At 35.5% G+C, this 18,251-nt stretch overlaps 1 protein-coding gene across 3 annotated transcripts in view; it reads left to right on the top strand.

Moving 5' to 3' along the window:
- STXBP4 (syntaxin binding protein 4) overlaps positions 1-18,251 on the top strand; it is a 197,943-nt gene that overhangs the window by 14,235 nt on the left and 165,457 nt on the right. For all 3 annotated transcript variants that reach the window (XM_008011417.3, XM_073004923.1, XM_073004924.1), the window contains exons 2-7: positions 2,552-2,629; positions 3,077-3,201; positions 7,752-7,884; positions 15,969-16,075; positions 16,256-16,466; positions 17,432-17,510. In XM_008011417.3, coding sequence (XP_008009608.1) covers positions 3,155-3,201; positions 7,752-7,884; positions 15,969-16,075; positions 16,256-16,466; positions 17,432-17,510 — 577 coding nt within the window. In that variant the 5' untranslated portion in view covers positions 2,552-2,629; positions 3,077-3,154. The remainder of the gene's footprint in view (positions 1-2,551; positions 2,630-3,076; positions 3,202-7,751; positions 7,885-15,968; positions 16,076-16,255; positions 16,467-17,431; positions 17,511-18,251) is intronic.

The following is an 18,251-nucleotide window of genomic DNA, read 5'->3' as shown; positions in this document are numbered from 1 at the left end:
TAAAGGAGAGGGAAAGGACAGGCATGTTATGATATTTAAGGACATGACAATAAATACCTTGTTAATACAAAAAATAAGCCCACTGTTGGGATGGATAAGATTAAACCCACTTCTGTTTAATCAGTAGTGTCATCTTTATAGAAAAGAGATAACACATTACTACTCTTACTCTCTTATTCTACTTTTTTGGTGAATCAAGATTTTTACCTGAATTAATTTTCCACCATACTGTAGTAAAAACAGCTTGGGTTTGGAGCAAGAAAGAGCAGGATTCAAACTCTACTTTACAACTAGCCTGTGACAATGGACAAGTCACATACTTTCTGTATGACTTATTTTTCTTGTGTATAAAATTGGGTTAATAATACCTCCCTTGTGGGGTTCTTGTGGGAAGAAAATCCTGTGACATGGTGCCTGGCTGTATTGGTATTTAATGATGACTTAGATCCCAGGTTACACAGCCTTTCTCCATACTCCCTGTGTATACTGCTGTCAGAGCACTTCGCCCCTCCTGATCTCATCTCATCTCTAGCACTTAGGACACTGCCAACATGTTAAGTGAATGGAATAAACACCTAAATTTTATTTTATACCTTAAAATAGAAATGTTTTAAAATGTCTTGTTAAGTATATTATATGGAATGTGTTGTACAGTAGCATTTATACATCATTAGACTTGGATACGTTCCCAGAGGACCTGGGGACCTGTGTACAGTTAGAACAGCTCACCAAAGATGAGGATCTTACTCACTTTGATACCAGTAGAAAGACTGCTCAATTTTTCACATCTGTTTTTGAGCAAGGTGCTACTATTCCTACCTTACTTAATATGAGGAGATGCTAAGAGGTTAGGCAGTTTTTCTAATGCCATATTACTAGCACATGGCAATATTGCCATTTGAACTCTGCATTTCTTTTCTTTCTTTTTCTTTTTTTAACTTAGGTCTAGTACATTTTCCACAATATTAAATAAATACATTTGGAATACATAGTATGTGAAACATAGTGCCAGTTAATGGTAGTTACTGTTATTATTGTTATATGAGAATGACCTCTCTTGAGGTTTGAGAATCTGCTCCATGCATGCATTATTAAAGCAGTGTATAATGAACTTACGCAAACTTAGTTTTAGAATTGAACTCTCTTCCATGACTATATCAGTCTTGTGGACAGCTGCGGTGGCTCTTGACTCTGAGTGACTGCTAGTCAAAGCCCAAGGATTGTAAGCTCCTCCCTCAGGTGGCCCTTCTTTTCCTCATGGGTACCGAATAACTTTCTTACTTCATGGTCATTGGACTTTTGCCACCGACATTGTGGCTTGGTGGCTTCATGTCTCTGGCTATTGTTGATCTGCATGCTTCCATGGTTCCTGTCGCTTGCTACTACAGAGGCTGTGAAGTCAAAATGTGTTTTTACCACCCAGACCAGTGAATATATCGCTATGTTAGGTTCTCAAAAGTAGTTGTTTTGTGTTTGGGGCCCATTCAGTTCATTTACAGAAGAATCTGTGATTTCTTCTGCATACAGTGGTTGAAGAAAAGATAGGATGATCCTCTTGATTTTAGTCCTCAATCTCTCAGTTTTGTTCTGCCTAGAACTTTTTGTTTCTGAGTCCTCAGTTTCTCTGGGATTCTTTAAGATACATTCCTCCTGCACCTGTTTCCTAGGCCAGAATTTTGTTGTGAATCAGTTGCTGATGTGCTGCTTTTCAGAGGATATCACCTTTCTTTAGCTTAGTATGCCATACAAATATTACCATTATGTGTGTGCTCAGACTTAAAAAATGTTTAAGAAGCACTGCCCTAAATTTTAGCTTCTTCAGCCCTCTTGTTACCAATTATCACCCAACCATCTATTTTTTATCTTCCAGAAACTTAATTTTCATCCAATGGCTCTTTTCCCATTTACTCTTCAACATTCTGAGTTTATACTGTTTGTAACTCTTTACCCTAAGACTTTCATATTAGTTGGCTGTTGGGAGGGAAAGAAGATATGTGCCAAGGTCAAGATGCCATTTTTAACTGAAAATCGAGTGTTTTAAAGTTTAACTTTGTTAAGCTATAATTGATTTACAACAAACAGCAGATATTTAAAGTGAGACAGTTTGTTACATTTGACATGTGTGTCCATTTGTGAAATCACCACAATCAAGGCACCCACTGTACCTTTGTGGAAACCGAGGCTTGGAGAAGCCCAAACTTTCAAATGAGAACCCAGGCCTATCAGATCTCAAGGTCCATCCTGTAGACTATAACCTGAGTTCTAGTTAGGAGGAGAAGAAGATAAAAAAACACTATTTTTCATTTGTGAGGGAAAACCACACAGTCTCTGAATCTAGCTCTTCATTTCTTCAGGAAGAGAGTTGTACTAAATGATCCTAGTGTCTTTGTCAACTTTAAGTTCCTTTGCTTCATTCATTTTTCTTATGAAAAGGTGGTAAATCTCTGTTCAAATACAGTTTGTTTTAATTCAATGAAACTGCACTATTCTCTGTAATTTTCACAGTGGAACAATATAAGACATTAAAAGCATATTTTTTTTCTCTTCATAGGAAAGCCATTTAAGAAGTTCCTGGAATAATATCAGTCAGAGTAATATAGGATCTGCAGGAAGTGCCTCAAGATAGTTGGTAAGATAATAAGAATTTAGTTTTTTTCAAATGCATTGGATAATTACTTTTCTGACTATAAGCTTCATAGCCTTGTGCTCGCCAGAGACATTTTCCTCAATCTTTAACTATTATGTGATTTTTAAGCTTACCAAGGGTGGAAGTTGTAATAGTTACCTAAAGCTTAGCTGTATTCTTCACTTTTGCCAGAGAATGAAGGTTTTATATAGATATGGATATTCATAATGATATAAACATAAATCTATCTATCTAATGAGTTGTCTTTACACTTCTCTGATGTTATTGTCAGTGACTAAAATGCCGTAACTCAAAATACATACATCTAACATCTATACACAGGCTTATATTATTTATGTACCAAGTGTATATAATGTTTTTATGAACAGTTGGAATCAAATTTGACAGTTCTAAGACCTGACAATTTAATTTCTACTTCTTCAATCCTAGGAAAAGAAGAATTTCTAGACTCTTCATCAAGATCTTCGTTTATACAGCTGTTAAATCCAAGGCTACTTTGGTGAAAGCATGAATAAAAATACATCTACTGTAGTACCATCCAGTCTACTTGAAAAGTAACTTTTAAATTTAATACATTTTGAAATATAGTTTGAAATATGTAAACTACTAATGAACATTTGATTAAAAGTTTTTTACATCTAGCTCTCTAATGTGGTCTAGGATAGCAGTAATGAGTAGTAAGTAAAGTAATACATTGAATTACCTTTCAGTGTAAATCAGTGTATAGAACAAAATCTGCATTCTTTTTAAAGTCATCTGTACAGGGCACAGTAGGGCATGCCTGTAGTCCCAGCTGCTCGGGAGACTAGGACAGGAGGATAGCCTGAGATTGGGAGTTTGAGGCTGTAGTATGCTATGATTGCACCTGTTAATAGTCACTGGACTCCAACTTGGCAACAGAGCAAGACTCTGTCTCTAAAAATAATAAAAAATAAACAATTATAAAATTCATTTTTAAAAACTCTTCTGAGATTTCTTTTTTAAATTTTGACTTTTTAATATCTAGAATATTCTATGATTCTGTTAAAAATTTTGATAAGATTAACTATTGGTGACTAACAAACCACCCTAAAGTCCCTTAAAACAATAAGCATTTATTCTTTCTCATGATTCAGTGGGTTGGTTGAGCAGTTCTGCTCTATTCCAGATAATGTAGGATGGCCTCATTTACATCTTGTGAGGCCTCAGCTAGGAAGGCTGAATGGCTGAGGTCTCTTTAGAACTAGTCTGTCATTCTTCAGGAGGCTGGCTCAAGCTTTTTGCCTGGTGGCAGAAGCACAGGTGTTTTCCAAATGTCCATTTTCCTCACATTTGCTGGTATCTCATTGGCCAAAGCAATTTAAATAACCAAGTAAAAATTCAAAGAGTGGAGATATAGACTTAGCTTTTTGTTTTTTTTTTTTTTTGAGACGGAGTCTGGCTGTGTTGCCCAGGTTTGAGTGCAGTGGCACAATCTCGGCTCACTGCAAGCTCTGCCTTCCGGGTTCATGCCATTCTCCTGCCTCAGCCTCCCAAGTAACTGGGACTACAGGTGCCCACCACCATGCCCGGCTAATTTCTTTGTATTTTTAGTAGAGACGGGGTTTCACCGTGTCAACCAGGATGGTATTGATCTCCTGACCTCATGATCTGCCCACCTCGGCCTCCCAAAGTGCTGGGATTACAGGCGTGAGCCACTGTGCCCAGCCTAGACTTAGCTTTTAATGAAAGGAAGCAGTAAAGTCACATTACCAAGATGCATGCAGACAGGAATGGGAGGAATTGGTGGCCATTTTGAAAACATAAAACATACCTTTAACAAGGTATATTAAAAAAAATCTTGCTCTTAGTCTAGTCTTCACTGTGTGCCCTCATTCTCTCTATAAAAAGTTGTTTTTATTCTTGGTCCTTTTGTAGTGCTTCTTTTTGTTTAAGCCAATGCATATATATAAAAATAAATATACACATATATAATATATGTACACATGATAATTATATATATTTGGATTCCACTTCCCAGAATATTCTTAAGTAAAAGGTATCATGTATACTGTTTTGACCTTGCCTTTTTGTTTTAATGTATATCCTGGTGATCCCTTCATATCAGTTTATAGAAATCTTCCTTGTTTTTTGTTGTAACTGCATAATATTCTATGGTGTGGATGTACCATGGTTTATTCAGCCAGTACCTTATGGATGGACCTTTGTATTGTTTGCAATTTCTGGTGAATACAAATTATGCCAAAATGAATAACCTAGCAGATAAGTCATTTTCTATTTTTTGCCAGAGTATTTTTGGGATAGATTCCTAGAAATGGAATTGCTGGACCAGAGGGTTGTTTTTTGTTAGAGGTTACCAATTTATCTCTTTAGAAGTTGTACCATTTTGCATTCCCACCAGCAGTGTGCAAAAATGCCTGTTTCCCATAGCTTTGTCATCAGAGTATGTTGTTGAAGTTTTAAATTTTCATTGGTCTGGTAGGTGAGTAGTAGTATCTCTGCAGTTTTAACTTGTAATTCTCTTATTATGAGTAAAGTTGAGCATAACTATTTTAATATTTAATAGGAAAAAAGTATATAATCTAAAATCTTAACAATAGAAGAGTTTTAAAATAAGGTCCTAGTCGTGTATGTAAATTTTATGCTGCCATGAACATATAAATTTATGTTTAAGAAGAACTTTTAACAACATAGACATTGCTTATAATAATTCTGGGTAAGAAAAAAAATAAGATCTAAAACTGTTTAAGTAGTAAGATAGCAATTCAGAAAATATATGGATATTAATTCAGAAAATATATGGATAGATTTATAGAGAAAAAAATATTAGCAGCACTAAACTGCTGTGCTAATAACACTTTGTTAGAATTAGAAAAGTAAGATCCTGCACTGAAACAATAATATATGCTGGAGATTATTTGTGCCCCCAGTGAAGGACATTCACATTTGGAGGGTTTAAGAGTTAGTGGAGAGATCTAATAAGGCACCTTACTTCCCTTTCTTACCTTCTCTTTCATTTCAAGGCTTTACTCATTTATGTTTTTGCAATCTACTATCCTGTAAAGAATGGGTTTATTGGCCAGGGGCGGTGCCTCATGCCTGTAATCCCAGCACTTTGGGAGGCTGAGGGGGCGGATCACTTGAGGTCAGGAGTTCAAGAGCAGCCTGGCCAACATGGTGAAACCCTGTCTCTACCAAAAATACCAACAATTAGCTGGGTGTGGTGGCACATACCTGTAATCCCAGCTATTCAGGAGGCTGAGGTGGGAGAGTCACTTAACCTGGGAGGTAGAGGTTGCAGTAAGCCGAGATCACACCACTGCACTCCAGCTGGGACAGAGCAAGACCCCGTCTCAAAAAAAAAAAAAAAAAAAAAAAAAAAAGAATGAATTTAGGGTGCATTTGGAACCTTGGACCCTGTCCTCTGCCTGTTTTCTGGCTGACTGACTATTGCCCTAGAAACCAGATAGACCTTCCCAAATTAGAGCTGAATTCAGTATACCTGTAATACAGCTCTAAATGATGTTATACATGGAGAGCAAAATATCAAAAACAGGGAGTGCTATATCCTTTTTTAAAAATTTTCTTTCTTCTTTTTAGAAATTTTTTTTTTGAATGCAACAGTTTTCTTAAAGATATTCTTAGAATTTCTATGGTGGAAGCTAAGAAAGCTTTTTCTAAAAACTATAATCATGTAAGATATGAAGTAACTCTTTTTTTAATAGTAGTTTCAGTTATTCGATGTTTTTGAAGATAGCTGGAAGTCCTATATTCAACAGTGGCTCTAATACAACAACAAAGTAGATTACATATCACATTTTGCCTCTGAGGTAAGACTGACTGGGCTCACTCTTGGGCCATCAAGTTAACCTACCTGAATTTTGAGTCCTTTAAAAAAAAAAAGGATAAGAATCTTAAGGATTTTATAATATTAAATTAAATGTCATTATTTAGGTATTGTTTAGCACAGTACTCAGTACATAATAAGTAAGCAGGCGGCCCTCAGTCTTATTTCAAACTTAATTCAAGTTTTGTTTGACCAGTGAAAGTCGCTGGTCTGACCTAGGTATTCAGAAACGCAACTTGGATATTCCTTTTGCAGGCCTTTTTTTTACAGTCCCTTCTTTTCAAATGGCATTGCTTTTATGTCTGGCAGAAATTACAGTTGAAACAAGTACTTTGTACCAAGAAAATATTCTTTCTAAATTAAAAAGATAAATTTTGAGATTCAAATGGAAGTCACATTAACTTTGCTTTAAATGGCCACAGGCATATCTTTTAAAGCTATTTACTTAAAATATTTAGTTTTAGAATTCTTCAAGTAGTCTAATAACCAGGTAAAAGCAAATCTTTTCCATCACCTTTAATAAATTTTTGTTCTACCCCAAAGAAATAAGCATTATCATTGTAAATTCTTTTGTGTTTTGGTTTTGTAGATAATAGGCAAGCAAACTCGTTTAATTGCTGTTATGTCACCATACTTTTAAAAATGTCATTGCTAGTAAGTACTAAGTATTTTGGGTTGTCTGAATCAGGGGTCCCTAACCCCTGGGCCGCAGACTGGTAGTGGTCTGTAGTCTGTTAGGAACCAGGCCACACAGCAGGAGGTGAGCTGAGGGCAAGCGAACATTACTGCCTGAGCTCTGCCTCCTGTCAGATCAGTGGTGACATTCAATTCTCGTAGGAGCACGAACCCTTTTGTGAACTGTGCATGTAAGGGATCTAGCTTGCGTGCTCCTTATGAGAATCTAGTGGCTGATGATCTGTCACTGTCTCCCCTCACCTCCAGATGGGACTGTCTAGTTGCAGGAAAACAAGCTCAGGGCTCCCCCGATTCTACATTATTGTTAGTTATATAATTATTTTATTATATGTTACAATGTAATAATAAAGTGCACAATAAATGTAGTGCATTTGAATCATCCCGAAACATCGCCTCTTTGCACCCCCATCCCCTCTCCACCTCCCATGGAAAAATTGTCTTCCACGAAATAAGTCCCTGGTGCCAAAAAAGGTTAGGGGCCGCTGGTCTAGATCTAAGAATTTGATTTAATAAGTAGTTTAAAGAAAAAAATAGGTACAGATCTCTAGACTAACCTGTGTGTGCTAATTTACTTTATCTTAGGGATCCTGCCTTTCAGATGATTACAATTACCAAGGAAACAGGCCTTGGCCTGAAGATACTAGGAGGAATTAACCGGAATGAAGGCCCATTGGTATATATTCAGGAAATTATTCCTGGAGGAGACTGTTATAAGGTAAAAATATGTCCCCTGCCCACCAAAAATACAAACAAAAATACCTACCAGTGGTGAAGTTTATTTTTTCTTCTTTATTAGTGAATTTATAGCCACTGTGACCATACCTCAGTGAAAAATACAAAGGAACTAGGAGATAAGACTGTTGCCCTCAAGGAGCTTTAAACTAAGAAATAAATAGGTTATTCTTATATGAAAATAATAGATATTTCTGACTGTAAGATAAGGTTATTATTTTTAAATTACATGTTGTTCAACTTTTATCCTGTATCTGATTGAGAGAAATTATATTTGATGACATGTTATCTTTCTACTACTATGAGTTTTTAAATTAAGTTGGATCAGTAGAACTTTAATTACATTCATTTAGCCTCTACTAAATGCAAAACAAAACAGAAACAGCAAACAAAATCTACTAATTTCTGAATTTGCAGTTCTTGTTGAGCTAATGAGTTTTATCACTCGTTAAAACCAGAAATTGTCTTTTTTTAGGAATTAGGAAGTCTTACTCTCCTCTTCAATGTAAGAAATATGTTGTATAATGAGCTCCCTTTCACTTTGGTTGGTAGGAAGCTGAGACCCAAATTTGAAGCACAACCCCAGCAATTTAACAAACTGGTTACTATATTTGAATTCTCATTCTTCTTGGATTTCATTTGCTGTTTCTGTTTTACTAAAGTGATTATGTGTCATTTTTTGAAAATTGCGTCCACTTTATTTTGGAGAGATATCAGATATAAAGAATTTAATAAAATTATATTAATAATAAAATTAATAAAATATTCTCCATTTGATTGCCTCCATTTGATTTTGGAGAGATATCAGATATAAAGAATTTAATAAAATTAATAATTAAGAATTAATAAAATATTCTATTAATATCAAGCGATATAGCAAGAGAAAGGATCTTCTTATTTTGTTCTTGTTGTTTGGTTAAGTAAATAGTCCTACTACTTTTACCCACTGCCCCATCCGTCCCCCACCACTGCAAACACTTGTTTACCAAGCAGTTTATCTTTTCAACTGGATTTTTTTGTCTTGTTAGGGAAAAATTCCGTTTTACCAATAACTTTCAAAATAGTTGTAGTAATTTCAATTGCTTTACGGTTGTTCAGATAATAAGGCCTGTTTTAAATGTACTTTCTAAGTGTTATATAGGCCAGGCATGGTGGTAATGCCTGTAATCCTAGCTTTGGGGAGGCAGAGGCAGGAAGATTGCTTGAGCTCAGGAGTTTGAGACCAGCCTGGGCAATGTAGAGAGACTTGAACTCTATTAAAAATTAAAAAAATCTTTTGTATTTTTAGTAGACGGGGTTTCACCGTGTTAGCCAAGATGGTCTCGAGACCTAGCTCCTGACCTCGTGATCCGCCCACCTCGGCCTCCCAAAGTGCTGGGATTACAGGCGTGAGCCACCACGCCTGGCCGAGGTGTTTCTTTAGTGTTAAAGCTGAGAGGTGTGTGTGTGTGTGTGTGTGTGTGTTCAATATAGCTAAGGCATTTCTTAAACTACCCTTGATATAACGCACTAAGAGATCAAGGTACCTAACAAATGATAAGAATTTGCTTGCTTTTTTTTTTTTTTTTTTTTTTTTTTGAGACAGAGTCTCACTCTGTTGCCCAGGCTGGAGTGCAGTGGCACAATCTCGGCTCACTGCAACCTCCACCTCCCAGGTTCAAGCGATTCTCCCACCTCAGCTTCCCGAGTAGCTGAGATTACAGGTGCGTGCCAACACACCTAACTAATTTTTGTATTTTTAGTAGAGACGGAGTTTCACCATGTTGGCCAGGCTAGTCTCGAACTCCTGACTTCAGGTTATCCACCTGCCTCAGCATCGCAAAGTGCTGGGATTACAGGCGTGAGCCACCGCGCCTAACCTAAGAATTTGCTTTTAAGATAAGCATGAATTTGTGCTTGTTTATTACGATGAAAACTATTTGGAGTTAGAGTAATAAATTGATAGCAGTGGTGCTGAATGACTCTTTGTCTTCTGTCAGTGATAGCAAATTAAAGAATTATTCTTATCTACTTTTTCTTAGAATTTCATTGAAAGAAGTATTAAAAGGCAAAATTTTCTCATTGACTATATTCTCTACGTACCACTAGAGGGCAGCACAGAGCTATTAATGTTCTTTCTACCTGGTCACAGCTGACCAAAAACAGGCAAGATAGAAAAAGGTGTAGGAGAAGAGGACCGGGGGCAATGGCTCATGCCTGTAATCCCAGCACTTTTGGAGGCCCGGGCGGAAGGATCCCTTGAGCCCAGGAGTTCCAGGTTGCAGTGAGCTATGATTGCATCACTACACTCCAGCCTGGGCAACAGAGCGTCTCTAAAAAATAAAAAATAAAAAAACGTATACAAGAGTAATTTTCTAGTGCTTACATTATTTTTAAATATTTTCTCAAGATGGAGAGCTGTATGCATATGCATATTTATTCTTCAAATACAAAATTGATATAACTATTTCAAAACAATGTATTAATAATGATACATTCACTGTATTCTAAATACTGTTTTAACATGTTATAAATTTCTAGTCTGCACAGAATTTCTACATAGTATAATCTGTAGAATAGGAAACACAAACTCATAAGGTTATCTTAATGAAGTTGCTGAACTGAGTAACTGTTAATATTTTTTAAATGCGTATGAATGCTTTAACTTTCTGTAATTTTAACATTATAATGTTTCATAATTAACAATATAGGCAATCTCAATCTCAAGCTTATAGCTAGATTATATTTCATTTATATTTGCAAATCTTCTAAACTGTAAGGGAGTTATTGGGACTCAGAAGGACTTTAATTATTCATGGTTTGCCACCACCCACCTCAAATGTTTTCCTCCTGGAAAATATGAGAATGAAATACTGGTTTAGTAGAAGCAAAATATTATGTTTCTTTGAAAAACATATCCAGAGTTCAAATATGGGATATTATGAATACATCTTTTCAGTTCAAGTAGAACCAAGAATTCCTCAGCTCTAAGAGCTAGAGGCACCCTATAAATTGAGAACAACTATATTAGTTGCTAAAGTTAAGGAAATAAGAGAGGTCCAAGGCCCTTTTACCTTGTCAGCTAGTCCCATATCTATCTGGGGTCAATACTAGACCCTTTTTCTGGCCTAGACACTCCTTTAAGCTTCATACCCATATTTAATTCCCTGATCAACATTTTTGCTTGGACCTCTTAAGGGTATCTCAAACTCAACATTTCTGAAGCTGAACTCATAACATTTACATCACACCATATTCTGCTCATCTCTTCCCAAACAGAGTCTCTTCCAGTTTACCTAGTCTTGGTGAAAGACAGCCAGGTACACAAAGTCAGAAAATTTATTTCCACTCCCATGACACTATTCAATTCATTAACACATACCGTTGACTTTCTACTCTCTAAATATCTCTTGAATCCATCAGTCTTCTTGATCTTCATTCTCATCACTGGAGCTTAAACTGTCATCAGTTTTGAATCAGCTCTTTCAGTAACTTTGTTTGTTCTCATGCGCCATATCTATTTCCCTCCCAACCTATATCTTACTAATATTTGGTTGCCTACAAGGTTCCATATAGTGTGGCTTCTGCCCTCTCCTTCTCTGGCTCTCTATCACTATGCATTTTCTCAGTTCCTGGAAGGGGCCAATTTTTTTTTTTTTCCCATGTCATATGCTGTTCCCTTAGTCTGGAAACAGCACTCCATTTTCTTTCCCGTATTATTTCGTTATCAATTCAAATACTATTGCCTAAGGATTATGTTGCCTGCTTTTCCCCAGTCTAGGCTAGGTTTTATTTTTTCTATATATGCTCCTAACTCCTGTTCCTTTCCTTTGTGTCACCTATCTCAGTTTGTAATGATGTATTTATATTTATGATTGTTTAATCAACTCTGCCTGAACCACAAGACAGTGTTTCTTAAAGGCAAGGATGCTCTCTGATTTTATTCACAGGAACGTTGTTGGTCTTTGGTGTGGTGCCTGACACATACATACTTGCTCAGTTTAAATTTAGGAATGAATGGTTCCATAGTCATTTTGTCACATTTCCGAGGATTTCTGATCTCCTTATTTACCCTTCCACTGACACCATTTGGGCTCCACACCAAGGTACTTCCTCCTTGGGCCTCTGTGTCAGATTTCCGACAATACTTTAAAGTTCTCAAATGTTCATTTTTTTTTTCTTTCTTTTGTTGCTGGTAACATAGGGAAAGCAGACAGAAATCAAAATCCTCTCTTCAAATCTGATAGTATATTTCATATTTTCTTCAGTTGGTTCTAAGACATATATTAAAACATACACATATAAGCTATGCATGCACACACACATATATATAACATGCATATATCGGTATGTAATATACTTCTGAGTGTGTGTATATATGTAACTTTTCCTCTTCTATCTCTGAAATTATAGGTCTCACAATCAATGTCATCATGTAATTGGTGGCATTGAAGTAGGACATATTTAACTTTCAGAGGAAATCTGTTTTCTTGCTGAACGTAGCGCTGGAACCAGGGCTAAGGCTTTTAGATAAATAGCAGGATCAGGCCTCTGGATGGCAAACTATGAAGAAACCAGTCCCACTGGTGGGAGCTGAAGAAGTAGCAGCCAAGATGGTTCCCCTTGCAATGTCACTCTCTTTATTCCTTGGCCATTATTATTTCTGTCATAGCTACCCTAAAATCCTCAGACTGTTTCTTGGCCCCCTTTAACTTCCTGTGTACCTAGCACTGTGCCAGGGAAATAACCATGAAAAGGACAGAGTTCTAGTTCTACCGAACTGAAAGAATCGGTGATTCTGGCCCACTGAAAGAATCATTGCCCCTAGATTGGGAGTTGCTAATTTAGTATATTCTAACGCGAAGGCAGGGAAAAGTGGATGTGTAAACATAAGGACCATACAGATTAAGTGCAATCCTTTAGGTAAGTAAAAGTGTTTTTTGAGCAAAAAGATACAACAATTAAGTAAATCCTGGGGAACTAGAGAAAACTTGCAGCAGAGATAGTGTTTGAATTGGGCTGTGACGTTTAAGTCAGAGTTTATCGCAGAGAAGTGGGAGGGTAGATGGTGGCATTCTAGATGGGAATTCACATGTGTAAAAACATTGAGGTTCGAAAGACCGTGGCTGATTTGAGGCACATTCTCTGAGAGTAGCATGAAGAATTTATATGCTGGTGTGGAAGGTGAATGGTGAAGCTAGAAAAAATAAGCTGCAGTAAATTTGTTGTGCTGGGTTTGGGACGCTGAGGAGTGTCAACTTTTTCTACCAGTTGGCAGCCATCGAAGGTTCTCAATCTGATGAGTAATATAATTAAATTTGCTATCAGTATGAAAATTGTCCACAACAGATATGGAAGTCTCATTTACCTCATCTTATTTAACATCTATAATGTGCTATAATTTGCACATGTTACTTCTTATAGCAACCTCGTGTTACATATATTTATCCCCATTCTACAGCTAAGAAAATGGAGTTTCATAAAAGCTAAATAGCTTCCCTCAGTTCACAATAATAACTGGAGTTAAAAGAATGTTCCTGTCAGTCTACATCTTGTAAAAGTACAGGAAAGGAATCTTAAGGCTTACAGAAGGACTGTTCCTTAGTATTAGGTATAATGAGTTAGTTAAATCAGAATTAGGCTGTATAGATGGTTTCTGATAATATTGAAATGTATTATTTAGAAAACTATATACCAAAGTCATAATATAGAAATGAATAGTACTGGTCTTTTTTAACAGAAGTGTTTACGTGATTAGGAATATATTATTATTTCAACATCTACATGAATGTCAATGTGAAAGAATTCAGATCTGAAGTTCAACATATGAAAGTGCTTGGCACATTGCCTCACATGTCAGGTAGTTGCTCTGTAACTGCTGAATTGAAATCTAGACTGTGTGGAAGAGATCTCAGCCTATCTCTGAAGTTAGTATCTTCACATATACATTAATCCAGCTGGGGCAGAATGCACTCGAATGCCAGACTTACAAAAATAGCTTTGTTTTCATTTTCAGGTTCTGACTTTTAAACAGGTTCAGAAATTCACATGATCAGCTGAGATCTTATTCTAGGAGGCAAAGAAAAAAACTAACTGCTATGAATACTTTTTAGAAAGAAAAAAATATATAAACACCAGAAGTCATAGTCAGAAGGCATGCTTCTTCTTCTCTTCTCTGACTCTCTTCCTGCCAGAAAATGCTGCTTCAGTACATCAGCGTACTTTAATATAAGATGGGTTAAATTGCCTTCATGTGAACTTTTTCTCTGTACTAACACTGCATGTTATGTTGTCTGACTTTGCTAACTATATTTAATCACATATTTACATAAAATGAAAATTTGTTTTCAAATTATATATAAATCATATATATATATATATATTTTTTTTTTTTTTTTTTTTTTTGAGGCAGAATTTTGCTTTGTTGCCCAGGCTGGAGAGCAGTGGTGCAATCATGACCTTGACCTCCTGGGCTCAAGTGATCCTCCCACTTTAGCCTCCTAAGTAACTGAGACTACAGACATGTGCCAGCTATTTTTTTTTTTTTTGAAAGATGGAGTCTAACTATGTTGCCCAGGCTGGTCTCAAACTCCTGGGCTCAAGCAATCTTTCTGCCTTAGCCTCCCAAAGTGTTGGGTGTACAGACGTAAGCCACTGTGGCTTATATATGTTTTAAAATTAAGTTGACTCTGTTGGCTTAAGTATTTTAAATAATGTTTACATTTCAGTAGGATAGGGTCATTATGCATCTAGATTATATCATCTTTTACACAGTAGTTGAGATATGTTTCTATAAAATCCTTTCATGAATGTTTTATGTCAGTTTTGTTCCTATGTATTCTTTAGTCAGTGAAAGAGATAGTACTTCATGTCTTTTTAAAAAATAATACCTATTGTTATTTAGGAGTAAAATAACTGTGAATCACCATTATTATAAATAATACAGCTTAGAGTAAAGATCAGTATCCAAGGGATATATTTTAGTAGATAAGACTAAAGAAAGATGTTTTCTTGAATTTGTGAAAGTTACTTAAGTACCATCAAGGTGAAAATCTCCCTTTTTAACCATATAAGCTTTTTCTGTAGTTATAAAAATAATGGTTTCTACCACTGTACTAATTAATGATCAATAGGGAAATACCTTAGGAGCTGTAAAAGAAGAAAGCTTATTTTTATTTTCTGGTTTGAATGAAAAGAAAAGACAAAAACTGGGAAACTTATCTAACAACTACATTAACTCTTGTTCCTGATATGCTCTGTCTTATTCAGTTAGGCTAGCTATGAGCAAGCCAGGCCTTAGCAAAGGCAACACCAGGCAGCCAGTTAGAATTGTCATTATTAGCAGGACATGGCTAACAATATATGCACAGCCAAGTAGGCCTTAATCACAGGGAGATAGCAGGTCTAGTAAAAAAGATGATGCTGAAATACGGGTAGGATCAATATAATTAAAATCCTTGGCCAGGCGCAGTGGCTTTCACCTGTAATCCCGGAACTTTGGGAGGCCGAGGTGATCCTAGGCTTGAGCCCAGGAGTTTGAGACCAGCCTAGGCAATGTTATGAGACCTCATCTTTACAAAAAATTTTGAAAATTTAAAAATTTTGTTAAAAAAAGACCCTTGACTAAAGTTTTAAAAATTTCAATGTGGGATAACTGCACATTGAACAGTTTGGTGGGAGGAAATATGTAGGAATGCAGAGAAATTAAAGTAAATGAGTTTTGTATTCTGAAATAATCCCACAGTTATTTGGCCCACTTTATCACAGAGTCAGAGCTTGATCAGCCTCATAGAGCTCAGTTTTTAAAACAGGTCCCTTTTCCTGGTATACTGGCCTATGTCCTACCTGCCATATTCAGAATTCTTTAGCATGTAAATTTATTCATGGAATGCATGAACCATTCCATTTTACTCATATATATTACTAAACCAGACTTTAATCAAGACATTTTGCTACTGAGATTGTCTAAGATTTTACTTTTTACTCTTTTTGAAGGTGTTCTTCACAAAAACTTTTCATTGCTTTAATTGCATCAATTTTTTTAAAATACCTCATTAGTTCCTTTATAAATGTTACTGTTTTTGTTAGGATGGTCGTTTGAAACCAGGAGATCAACTTGTCTCAGTCAACAAGGAATCTATGATTGGTGTATCATTTGAAGAGGCAAAAAGCATAATTACCAGAGCCAAGTTGAGGTAACTATACTACCCATGGGATAGAATGAGTCATTTAAGATGTCTCCTTGGAAGCAGTAATTTAAGATGTGTTAAGTACTTTATAAGAAATATTTTTTAATAACATTTGAAACATTATCTTGGAATTCAGTTGTACTGTATTCATAGCATATCCATAAAGTGATTTCTTTTTAATAATAGGTCAGAATCTGCTTGGGAGATAGCATTCATCAGACAAAAATCCGACAACATTCAGCCAGAAAATCTGTCATGTACATCACTTGTAGAAGCTTCAGGAGAATATGGACCTCAAGCCTCAACATTTAGTTTTTTTTCTTCTCCTCCTGAAATACTAATCCCAAAGACCTCATCCACTCCCAAAACAAATAATGCCATTTTACCTTCTTGTGAGGTAAGTCAGGTAATCTTAAATTTATGTATGTACTCCATAAATTCCCTATACATTTTTATATTGGTTATATACATATAGAATTATTTCAGTAAAATTGTTAACAAATTAATATTTCTTTGAAAGTTTTTTTTATTTTTTTCTATTTAAAATTTTTATGCTATGTTTTCAATAAACATATTTTAAGTCAGCATGTCCTGTGGCCAGAAGCATGATGAGTTAGAAAATACCAGCATGACAAAATGATTCCGCAAAGATATGCCTAGATATCACTCAAAACTATGTTAAGAATGTCGTATTTAGTTTCAGTTGGTTTAGTTATTTGCCATTTCTGTTCTCTGCTTGACTGAAGTCAGGCCATCTTCCTTTTGTTCCTTAGCTTCTTTCCCACACAGTGAGGCTAATCCCAGGCTAATCCAGTCTAAGAGGGTATTGCACCTTCATGTGTGCTATAGTTCACCCAAGTAGAATCACACAAAATGGGCAATTTCTATATCAGAATTAACATACTCAATTACTAACTGCTATACTGTCCTAATAAATTACAGTTATAGAATAAAGTGTGTATTATTTATGTCTGTGTTAGCTGTAAAATAAGGAACTTATGCTTTTAGTCAGTAGAATAAAATTCGTCAAAGGTAGCTTCAGTCTCTGGTACATGCTGAACGAGACAGAGTATAAGATTTTCTGTCAGCCCCTTATACTTTGTCACTTGCAGCTATAATACTTTTAAAAGACAACATGTGTGGCCTTATATTTTGTTATCCTTGGATGTGGTAGAGCTGAAAGCAATTGTTACCTTTAATTCTGAATTGCTTTGTTTGAAGATGCATATACCAAAATTTTAGAGGGTTCATGTTTGAGGGACAATTACTTTAATCTCTGTAACCATTCTTTTTATGTTAACATGGGCTTCAAGTGACCTACTTTAGTAAATGACATTGCATGTTCCTCATTTTCTTTCACAGATAAAAACCGGATACAACAAAACAGAACAGATTCCAATTACTTCTTCAGAAAACAGTTCTGTGGGTTTGTCTAATACAGGTAAATACACGTTTAATTTCTCTTTCCTGTTTTTTTTTTTTTCAATTCTCTCTCAATGAGGAGTATGTAATGTGACTTAAGACTTCGAAGAAGGGTGAATTATGTCTTTGTTCCTTCAGTGAATGAAAAAGTAAAAATAATGTCTTTACGTTGGTCCCTGTTAAAATATGACTTTTATTAGAAATTTCCCTGAACAAAGAGTTGAAATTTCAAAAGATGCATTGTCATAACCGTGTTTATAAAGCTATAATAATTCATGAATTGTTTAAATCAAATAATGAAAAGTCTTCTATAAAGATCAAGATTAGGTTGCCGTGTCCTTTTAGTGCAATACTGATGAGGCATATTAAATACACCTTTCAGAAAACACATTATAGAAGGGAGCATACCTTAAGAAAAGAAATGTGTCTTGTTTTTTTGGAAGAAATCATATGGATATCAATCAGAAAGGATGTCAGTATTGTTAATTCATTATTATTGATTCTTAATTACCATAAAATGATTTACTGACTTTTTAAAACAATAAAGCATTAATTATCTAAGCCAAGTGTAAAATAAGGATTTTTATTTGGCTGTAAGGTGTTTACAGGATCAATATCAAGAAAAAGTCCCCTGAAATTATCTCCAAAAGTTAAACACAACGATAAAAAGACTAAACATAACTGAACAACTAATTATATATGCCTAATTATAATGCAAATTTTTACCTGTATATTTTAGTTTTGTTTTAATAGCATTATT

The sequence above is a fragment of the Chlorocebus sabaeus genome, chromosome 16 (genome assembly GCF_047675955.1).
Source record: "Chlorocebus sabaeus isolate Y175 chromosome 16, mChlSab1.0.hap1, whole genome shotgun sequence".
Lineage (NCBI taxonomy): Eukaryota > Metazoa > Chordata > Mammalia > Primates > Cercopithecidae > Chlorocebus > Chlorocebus sabaeus.
Note: the sequence above shows the minus strand (reverse complement) of the source record. Positions and strands in the feature narration are given on the sequence as shown.